Consider the following 10,985-nt stretch of genomic DNA (forward strand, 5'->3'; position numbering starts at 1 on the left):
TGCTTCGAAGGATTTAATAAAAATTTTAGAAAATAATTGAATTTTTTCGAAAAATATTATAAATTAAAAAAAAATTGAATTTTTGCAATGAATTTTACAATTTATAAATAAAAATGAATTGTTTCGAAGGATTTATTAATTTAAAATTTTAGAAAGTAATTGAATTCTTTTGAAATATTTTATATCGAATTAAGAAAAAAATTTAATTCTTTCGTGGAATTTTTTTGAAAATAATTGAATTTTTACAAAAAATTTCACTATTTATAAAAATAATTGAATTTTTACAAAAAATTTCACTATTTATAAAAATAATTGAATTCTTAAGAAGAATGTTATTATTTATGAAAATAATTGAATTCTTGCGAAGCGTAACATTTTGCTAGTAATATAATAACTCGTAAACGCAATTAGGAGGAAAATTTAAAAATGCAAAATCTATTCCTTAGAAAATTATTATTAAAATTGTGTTAAAAAATAAACGACTAAAATAAATTATAAATTAACGAAAATTCTAATCAGATACGTGTATAATAATTACAAAAACATAACTTTATTACACAATTTTCCTAGTAATACAAAGCAACTTATAATATTGTTATTTTATAAAAACTAATAAGTATAGTTTTAATATTTATTAGACAATTATTGACAGTAACGATTGTCAAAAAAATTAAAAAATAAGAAAACAATGAGTAGGTACATTAATAAATTAAAATATTTACAAATTTCAATAGTTGACACCTACAAATCAGTCTAAAAAAAAAATTTGAGTGTATTAGAGCACTCTTTCTTTTATTTTTAAGTATTAACGGCGTTATTCTTGACTTTTTAAAAAGTATTTTTTCTAACATTACATTAAAATTATTGCACAAATTATTATCAACAATTTGCTAATAATAAATGCTAACAATGAGAATTATAGATTTGTCGCATGATTCGCTAATTTTTTTTATATCATTTTATTAAAATTCTAAAAAGAATTTCATTTTTACTGAATCTGAAGAATTTTTCATAGAAATCAAGTTCTTAATATCTAATATTTTGATGTTTTTTTACTGGAATAAAATATAGTTAGTTGTCATTTAATCTTATCTTTATCATTTATCTTTTATGAATCATGGCAAGATTTCTAATTTTTTCTTTGCGAACACGAAAAAATTACTAATTTTTTATATTTGCGATTGCGAATCTGATTCGCAAGAACATTGATAATTTTTTTTTATTGTTCCAATAGGATTTCTTCAAAATTCTTTATCATTAATGATTGTTACTGATTTCGGAAATTTGTATACAAACCTTTCATATACAAATTCTGATTTGAAATCCTCGAGATCATCTTCCAGCGTAAGTTGGATTTTTGAATGTTGAAGTTGCTTGTTTGTAAATTGGATTTTCTCCCTAAAAAAAATAAAAACATGTAATTAAAAATATATTTTATACAGTCAAATCTCGATAATTAAACTTTCGATAAATTGAAGTTTGATTTTGAGTCCCTAGAAAAAATTTCGCTATTTAAAATCCTCGATAATTTGAATTTTTTCTGTGTCCCTTGAGGTTTAATTTAAAGAGAGTCGACTCAAAAAAGAACAGAAGTAATTGAATAAATAAATAATATTTACTATTTAATTATTAAATAATAATAACTGTTTAATTATTAATTATTAATTATTAAATAATAGGGTTTGGATATTAACAGTTTAATTATTAATTATTGAATAATATTTACTATAATTAGTTATTAGTTATTAAATGAAATTTTTAATATTTTTAATTACCGCGTCCCATTTGGCCATCATTCTCTCCTTCTCGAATTTGGCGAATTCCTGTTTATCCTTGATTGTTGCAAAAGTTTTCCACGTGGCCAGCATTGCGACACCTGTCAAAACAATGCCCGCCACGACAGCAAGAACAACACCAAGTAAATAAATCACTGGCGGACAATGATCGGGTTCCTTTTGTGATTGAATTACCAATTTTGTCTCATTGTAATAATAAAGATAAACATATGTACAATCATCGTCGCCCTTGAAATAACAAATCGTCTCATCATTCTCGATTAGAGTTTTATCGATTTTTTCCACAACCTCAACATTAATGTTTGTGCAATTTTTCGCACATTCCTCGGCAGTAATATTGCCTGTGTGATTCATTTGACACATAACGCATGGTTTTAGTTCTTCACATTGATTTTTGCATGTTAGGCATTTTTCACAATAAAGTCCCGAGTAGCGAACTTCGTCCTCTACGCGGCACACGCATTGACCACAAACGCAATCGCCCTGAAATTATTTTATTAACAATTTAGTAAAAATTAACTATAGTCATTTTAAAATAATTTCTTAAAAGTAATTAGTTTTAAGAAATTATTAAAAAATTAACTAAAATCATTTTATAACATTTTATTAAATTAACAATTAACTTTAAGAGTATTAATATTATTAATATTAAAATATTCATAATTTTGCAAGTTAACAATTTTTATATTTTTAAATATAAACACTAATTTTTGAATAATTTCAGATTCAAAATTTAAATTAAAATTCACTTATTAAAATGTAAATAGAAAAGACTTACTTTTCCTGAGCATATAAGATTAGATCCTGGTCGCTTGCAAGTGTCGGTTGATGTTATGCATTCACATGCTTTTCCAGACCAGCCCGAATAACATTTACAAACTCCATTGCAGTCACAATCTCCGTTTCCAGAACAGTATTTATTGTCACGACGATCACATGAAAAATTGTCACATTCACAAAAATCGCCCCATATTCTCTGAAAAAATATAGTTTCTTTATTTAAGTTCGTAAAAAAGATTTCTGTAAAGTTATTTTTTACTTCCTCTAAGTTAACTTTTGCTTATTTAAGCAAAAATATTAAATTAGAAATAAAAATTTTGATAGCAATATTACTATTGAAATTTTTATAAAACGTATACAAAGAATTGACTTAAAATTAATTTAATGTAATTAAAGAAAGTGAATTTAAAAATTAATTTAATTTATCTTAAATTATCAATAAATAAAAATAAATTCTTGCTTTTTAAAATAAAAATATCTTACCACGTATTCACCACTGGGACGGTTGCAATCACAAATTCCGCAGGTACATTCTCCTCTACCTGAACAATCGACTAAACTGGTGTTATCACGCTTACAAGATTGCATATTGTAAGGATCGCTTGTCGCAGTATTGCATTCGCATCGTTTTCCAAAACTGAGAGGATTACATTCGCAAGTTCCACATTTATAGGTTCCACTGTAACTGCATTTTGGTGAATTTATCTCATAAGTCGAGTGATCCGGTCGTTCGCAATCACAATCGCAAATCATTTCCAAATTTATTCTCAGAGATTCATTAATGCCGACCTTAAATGAAAAATTTAATTGTAAACACAATTATCAACAACTAAAATTACTAACATCTAAATTTATTTTTCAGTTTCTGACTGTTTGATATTTTATATTTAATTTATGATCCTAAAGTTCTGAACGATCAACTGAACGAAATTTTATTACAATAAATTTGCATCACTACCAAATTGTTTTATTATAATAAATTTGTATCATTGTCAAATAAATTAATTATAGTTTCTAAATATAAATATAAATAAAAATATTTTTAATAAAAATTATTTCGCTCATTTGAAAGTTCTGGATAAAGGTAATTCTTGCATAGAATTATATTAAAATTTTTGAAAAGAATTTAATTGCTTCGAAGAATTTTGTTAAAAAATGCTGAAAATAATTGAATTCTTGAGAGAAAGTTTATTAAAATTGTAATGAATATAATTAAATTCCTGCAAAGCATTTTATTTAGGAAAATAATAAAAAATAAAAAAGTAAAACTTGTAGAAATACAAATTCAATTGTTTCGAATAAAATTTAAATTGTGCTAAAAATAATTGAACTATTTTAAAGAATTTTATCAAAATTGTTGAAAATAATTGAATTCTTTTAAGGAATTTTATTAAAATTTTGAAGAGTAATTGAATTCTTTCTAGAAGCCAATAATTATAAAATAAAATTCTTTAGAAATTCAAAATTTTTTAAAAATTTGTAATAAAACTGTTTTTCGAAATTCAATAATTATTTACTAATAATTAAATTTAAATTCTTTGAAAATCAATTTTGTTTTAAATTTCTATTGAAATTGTTTGTTGAAATTCAGTTATTTACCAATTATTAAATAAAAATTTTTCTACAATTAATTTATTTAGAATCTGTCATAAAACTTTTTAAAAATTCAATTATTTTAGAATCTCTCATAAAATTCTTTAGAAATTCAATTATTTTAGAATCTTTCATAAACTTCTTTGAAAATTCATTTATTGTAGAATCTCTCGTAAAATTCTTAAAAATTCAATTATTTTAGAATCTCTCGTAAAATTCTTAAAAAATTCAATTATTTTAGAATCTTTCATGAAATTCCTTTGTCAAAATTCAATTATTTACTAATTATTAATTAAAAATTTTTTGAAAATTCAATTTTTTTAGAATGTCTAAAAAAATTCGATGTCAAAATTCAATTATTATTTCCAAATTAATATTCCAAAACTTCAATTAATTTGATAATTGAATTATGATTAAATAAGATTGAATAAAAATCCAATTTTTTTACTAATTATTAAATTTATTCTTCCGAGGAATTTAATTAATATTGTACTGAAAATAATTAAATTCTTTCGATAAATTTTATAGAAAATTTGTCAAAATAATAGAATTGTTTTAAAGAATTTTATTATTATTTTAGAAAATAATAATAATCAATTTGGTAATAAGTGAATTCTTTTTGAATTTTATTTTCGTATATTAAATCTAAAAATAAAAACTAATAGAAACTTTGAGAAGAACTCTTACCGGATAAATCATAAATGTTTGATTCCATTCAGAACGATTTTTCGGACAATGAGTGGCAGTAATTTCAGCAATGAATTCAACTTTATCGCCCTTTTGCAATTTGTCGCACTTCATTGTCTCCACGAGTTCTCCATTTTTATTGAGACACTGTGACCAGTATTTAATTTTAACAGCCTCACTGATAGACGTGTCACGAATTTCCACCGTACTTCTAATTTGATTGTACTGCTCTTTAATTAATTCAACAACATTACTGGAATCATTTGACAAAACACCAGCCGAAGATCCCTCGACATGCGAACATAATCTCGAATAAGTGCCCATTTCTCGTTGCGTTACTGCCCAAATAACATTGATGGCATTTTGTTTTACTTTTTGATTGATTTGCGAAATACTCGGATAATCTTGAATCGATGAGTGCGTATACATTCCAGAGAAGGCATCCAAGTGACACAAGCCATCGTTTGGCTTTACAATTCCACCTAGTTTTCCATCGCCGGCAAAATGAAAACTGGCATCCGTTGAGAAAACCAAAAGTCTTCTGGCTCGATCACGCCAACCGATTTGATCTTTACAAACAATTGCCTGCATTATTGCGTCGAAACCTCCTTCGGGTGCGTCCAAATTTCCGGAAACTGAGGCACTACGCACCAGACCCTGAAAATTTAAATAAAATGTTAAATATTTTTTTCCAGTTTATTTTTGATGAATGTTAAATAAATTCTTTTTTGTATTTCTTTAATGCAATCAGGTTTTGGTGAAATATTTCTTGACATCTTAATAATATTTCTAATATCGAATTGACAAAAGGATTCGAGTTTGTTTTTTCTTGATTTCAGAAAAGAATTTTGACTTTTTCTCTGATCCTAAAGAATATTCCTTTTTAATATTTTTTTCAGTTTCCTTCTTGAATTATTTATATATTTACTTACAGAAAATCGGCTCGTATCGTCCGAAAGTGACATGATGTGTTTGTAACCATACGGAGCAGCACATTTTGAACACGGCTCGAGAAGTCTATTAATAAGAAGGAAAATTGAAATTAAAAAAAGGTTTTAATATATTATATTATATTAATTAAATAATTCAGACTATTTTATACTATTATTATTAATATTAATATTTACTTCTGTGGTACGACGCTCACATAGGGCATTACGACTTTATCGACAAAACTACCGAATCCCAATCGAAATTTGCTAGTGAGACTGCTCATTTCCCTGACAAGAAGATCCCCCAGATCGGAGAGTTTTTCCTTATCGTCCTCCATCGATTTACTCAAATCCATAAGATAATAAAGATCCACTGGATAATCCTCAGCCTGGGAAACTGCAAATCTTACTTTCTGCGCTTGATCTGAAAAAAAGGAAAAAGATTTTATTATTTTTCTTCTCCAATAAAAAATTTTGTTGCTCTCTTGAATGAAGAAATTAAATTATGGCAAAAATGTTTTTTCGGAGCAAAATTAATCTCGAAAATAATTATAGGAAAAAAATCCTTATTCATAACCAATATCATGCAGAGAAAAAATAGAATAAGATTATATCTAATTGTAAGAAAATAAAGTATTGAAAATTGTATTTCGGAGCAAACAATTAATTTCCTAATTTTTAAAAAGAAGAATTACAAGAAAAAAAAAATACCATACAAGGAAGAAATATTAGAATATAAATATAATATTTAAAATGTTCACTACTCACTGATTCTGACTTTTATATTAACTTCCTGAGGCGCTATCTGAACTGCATCGTGTTTTCCGGCACCGCAACAAGTCGCATTAAATTGCGAATCATATGTTTCAGTTTCCGTGAATGTTGACTCTGAATAATGCATCTCAGAACTTAAATTACGATTTTGTATTATGCTAAATATATTCGATGGATAAAAGACATATTCCTCCTCGCAGAATTTCGATATATTCGTACCCGGTGCGTAGAAACATCGCCGCTCATTTAAATCCTAAAAAAAAAGAATTGTTAAACTCTCACTGCCTATTGATTTAAAAATTAAATTCAATCTCGAAAAATATATATAAATATCAGGATTTTTTCATTAATATAATTATAACTCACAGGTTTCATGCACCAGGCACAGAATTGCGTTTGAATACATTCGTGACAGGTTTGTCTGCTGATGCAGATATTTGTTCCCGATTGCGACTTCACCTTCACACACATCATCCATATTATTGCTAGTGTTACGAATCTCCATTTCCAGTTACCGCACATTTTTATCATCTAAAAAGAAAATAAGTTTAAAAAAATTATTTTAAGCAAACTTTGGATAAATTCGAAATTTTACAATTAATAAAAAAAGAGGGAATTTTATTTTAAACACTGTATAGAAATAATTTTAATCGTCTCAAACAATACCCACAGGGATGTTAGAAAACACTGTCTATTTATAATCACTGACTCAAATTTCTGAATCACTAATATACAGTGATTATTCTTTTTCTTATTCAATAAGTTTTACACTTTTTTTTTTAAATATTCAGTGCCAACTGGTTAATTTAATTAACGTTAAATATAAAAATTGCGTGAATAAGATAAAAATAATGGGGATAAAATAGAAGCACTGTTCGTTTACACGAATAAATAAATAATAAAAATAGAATAAAATAAAATTAGTAAAAATAGAATAAATTTGAAATAATGGGATAAATTCGAAATAATAGAATAAATTTAAAATAATAGAATTAATTGGAAATAAAACAATAAAGTAGAAATAATAACAGAATAAATTAGAAATAATAATAGAATAAAATAGAAGTAATAAAATAAAAAATAGAAATAATGGAAAAAAATAAAAATAATAAATAACAAAAGAATAGAACAGAAATTATAAAAATTGAACAAAATTCACGAAAATATAAAAAGAGTTTTTATAAATTAAGCACCGAAGTGATAGTAAAAATAAATAATTGAGTTTTGTTTAATATTCACTGGGAAAAAATTGTAATTCGATAAACAAATTGTCCGCAATTAATCATTTTGAAATGTGATTTATAACCGGATGGGAAACTATTTTTAAAGTCCTATTATCTCATGTGATAATAATCTCGTCCGCGTAAATGACCGTTCACCCAAAAGATTATACAACAATTAAATTGTAATGACAACATTGCTCCAAATTAAATAAACAATTAAAATTAACAACCCAGAATTAAAATTTACAAAAGAGAATTTAAACAAACAAACTAGAATTTAAATTAACAAAAAAGAGTTAAAATTAAAAAACAAGAATTTAAACTAACAAACGAGAATTTGAATTAATAAAAGAGAGTTAAAATTAACAAACGAGAATTTAAATTAACAAAAGAGTTAAGATTAACAACCGAGAATTGAAATTAACAAAGTAGAGTTAAAATTAACAAACGAGAATTTAAATAAACAAAAGAGAATTGAAATTAACAAACGAGAATTTAAATTAACAAACGAGAATTTAAATTAACAAACAAGAATTAAAATTAACTAAAATTTAAATTAACAAAAGAGTTAAGATTAACAACCGAGAATTAAAATTAACAGAATACAATTCAAATTGACAATAATAACACGATTCAAGATAACAAAATATGATCAAAAAATTAAAAACACTTTTAAGAAATTAAGAAAAATCGAACACTACGAATTAATTTATTTTTAAATAAATATTTAATCGAACTTTGTATACGATTTTAGGTCAGAAAATATACCGGTTAGTCAACTCAGCAATGTCGTCATGTTTATATTTACAATTTTATAATTGTATATTATATAGCGTTAAAAAAAATTCCCTCTTGTAATTTCACAAAACTTATAACAATTATAACAATGCAATTAATCCAATAAATAAACAGCGATCGTCACTCACTTTATCGTTAGAAAAAAAAAGAAACTAAAAGCACTGTAAATTTTGAAAGCGACAAACTTTCACAAACTTGTGTTTTTCGTTATATATAGATCACCATAAAAGGTAACCCAGGAATGGAGTTACACACACTATTGAGGCGAGTCACCAGCCCACCCGCCAGAACGAGACTCACTCTTCTTGCTCACACTCTCCATCCACAAACCGCCGACGTAATGATTACAGAAGGCAAAACCAGTGAAGGCAACTCTTTATAGTTGATTCAAGTTCATTCACAAAAGGAATGGCACAACATGGTTGAAGAGTTTTCATATACAAAACTCAAACGAGAGTCTCCTTCTTCAGCACCTTTCTTTTCTTCTACTTCTTCAATCTCTGCTTCTTTTTTATCTCTTCTTCTTTTTTACTTCTTCTTCTATTTTACTTCTTCTTCTATTTTACCTCTTTCACTATTTTACCTCTTCTTCTTTTTTGTCTCTTCTTATTTTTTATCCCTTCTTCTTTTTAATCCCTTCTCGCTTTAAAGGGGGTCAAAATTTCTATTTTTACCTATAGGTCAGAAGAAATATAATATTATTATCAGAAACTGAAAGCTAGAATTGTATATGTTCAAAACTCACCTGGATGATTTGCTTCTTTTGAATGATTTGCTGAATTTGCTTTATTTCCTATAAAAAAGAGTGTTACGCCCAATGAGTTGTATCAATTCCTTTTTTTTTCTTCTTCAAGAGGGGAAAAAAAGCACCAGTTACGATAAAGATCCTCGAGATGAAAATGGGTCAAATTTGTCATTTGACACCCAACCCTCGAGGAAAGGAATATTAATGATCCTTCTGAAAAAAATAGTTCTAGAAACGTTTTTTTATTGATGAGATTTACAAGATATTAAAGTAATCTGTTCAAATAGACTTCAAATAACGATTTGAAGAGTGAATAAAAATCAAAAAGCCATTTAATCTCTCTTAATTTTTCACACTCCTTTCTCGTATTCAACGATTTAATAAATGGAAATTAAATTATTACAAAAATGTAATCAATTTCATAAAAATTTTAAGAAATAATTTAATCCTTTCGTGAAATTTTATTAAAATTGTTTTGAAAATAATTGAATTTTTTTGAAGAATTTTTATTATTTATAAAAATAATTTGAATTCCTGCAAAGAATTTTATTATTTATGAAAATAATTGGATTTTGTCGAAGCATTTTTAATATTTATAAAAATAATTGAATTCCTGGTAAGAATTTTTATTTATGAAAATAATTGAATTTTTCAGCAACATTTCTATTTTTTATAAAAATAATTGAATTCCTGCAAAGAATTTTATTATTTATTAAAATAATTGAATTCCTGTAAAGAATTTGTATTATTTATGTAAATAATTGAATTGCAGTGAAGAATTTTACTATTTATATAAATCATTGAATTCTTGCAAAAATTGGTATTTAAATTGTTGAAAATAATAAATTTTATAATAAATAAAATTAAATATTTTCAAAAATTAATAGAATAGAATTAAGAATAAAATAAACAAAATAATAAAAAAATTTAGATATTTTCAAAAATCACTAGAATAAAAATACATATAATTAAAAATAAATTTAAAACTTCCGGAAGGAAATTAGTTTTCTAAATTAAAAAAAATATATATTTGCCAAAATTCAAAATTTAGCAAAACATAGAAAAAACCCGTCGTTTATTTAAACGTTCGAATCTTTAGGAACAAGTCTGAAAAAAACCTTTCTATTTACACTTAACTAATTTATTCGAAGGTTGTATAAATAATTGTGAAAAATATTCCATCTAAAAGTATAATTGAAATATTTATTAGGTACTTATTTTTTAATAACATATAACGTTACCATTTTTTTTTTATCAAACCTAATTAAGACTGTGATAATTAATTAATTTCCAATAAATTCCAAGTCAAAAACTGAGAATCAAACATTAAATTCACGTGGTATTTTTTTTAAATATTTTTTTCAATATAAATTTATTTAAAAAATAAATCCACGTAAACCTAATGTCCTCGTGTTTTTCTTTTAAATTTCCCTTGAAATATCAAGGAATTTTTCTTTTTCATTCAAATTCTGAGCAATTACTTAAAAATATTATTTTCTTTTCAAATAAATGTATATATACAATACATCGGATCTTTTTGTCATTTATTTCCTTTCGTTTTTTTTATTTGCACACGTCGTTAATTAAAATGCGCAATTATTTGTTTCTTTCATTTATTAGTATAAATACAATTCACCAAAGATATAAATATTTTTTT

At 24.9% G+C, this 10,985-nt stretch overlaps 1 protein-coding gene across 5 annotated transcripts; it reads right to left on the minus strand.

The window, feature by feature from the left end:
• Nucleotides 1-1,086: 1,086 nt before the first annotated feature.
• Nucleotides 1,087-9,107, minus strand: LOC122509413 (integrin beta-PS-like). Of its 5 annotated transcripts, none has more exons than XM_043623460.1 (10): nucleotides 8,884-9,107; nucleotides 6,929-7,093; nucleotides 6,557-6,815; nucleotides 5,984-6,212; nucleotides 5,789-5,873; nucleotides 4,857-5,513; nucleotides 3,060-3,365; nucleotides 2,575-2,772; nucleotides 1,776-2,279; nucleotides 1,087-1,398 (listed from the first exon to the last, which is right to left on the minus strand). In XM_043623460.1, exons 2-10 carry the CDS (start codon nucleotides 7,091-7,093, stop codon nucleotides 1,333-1,335), a joined length of 2,469 nt encoding a protein of 822 aa, XP_043479395.1. In that variant the 5' UTR covers nucleotides 8,884-9,107; the 3' UTR covers nucleotides 1,087-1,332. The 5 variants fall into 5 exon arrangements, with proteins under 5 accessions (XP_043479395.1, XP_043479392.1, XP_043479390.1 ...); XM_043623457.1 differs by having other exon boundaries at nucleotides 8,839-9,107; XM_043623455.1 differs by having other exon boundaries at nucleotides 8,806-9,107.
• Nucleotides 9,108-10,985: the final 1,878 nt, after the last annotated feature.

This window comes from Leptopilina heterotoma, unplaced genomic scaffold, assembly GCF_015476425.1.
Source record: "Leptopilina heterotoma isolate Lh14 unplaced genomic scaffold, ASM1547642v1 Lhet_60, whole genome shotgun sequence".
In the NCBI taxonomy this organism is placed as follows: Eukaryota; Metazoa; Arthropoda; class Insecta; order Hymenoptera; family Figitidae; genus Leptopilina; species Leptopilina heterotoma.

Excerpts from the sequence above, each read along its gene's own strand:
- LOC122509413 (XM_043623455.1), bottom strand. Across the intron at positions 5,874-5,983 it reads GTGAGCGTCGTACCACAGAA|ACTTCTCGAGCCGTGTTCAA; the intron begins GTAAATATTAAT and ends TCTTATTAATAG. Across the intron at positions 5,514-5,788 it reads ACGATACGAGCCGATTTTCT|GGTCTGGTGCGTAGTGCCTC; the intron begins GTAAGTAAATAT and ends TTAAATTTTCAG.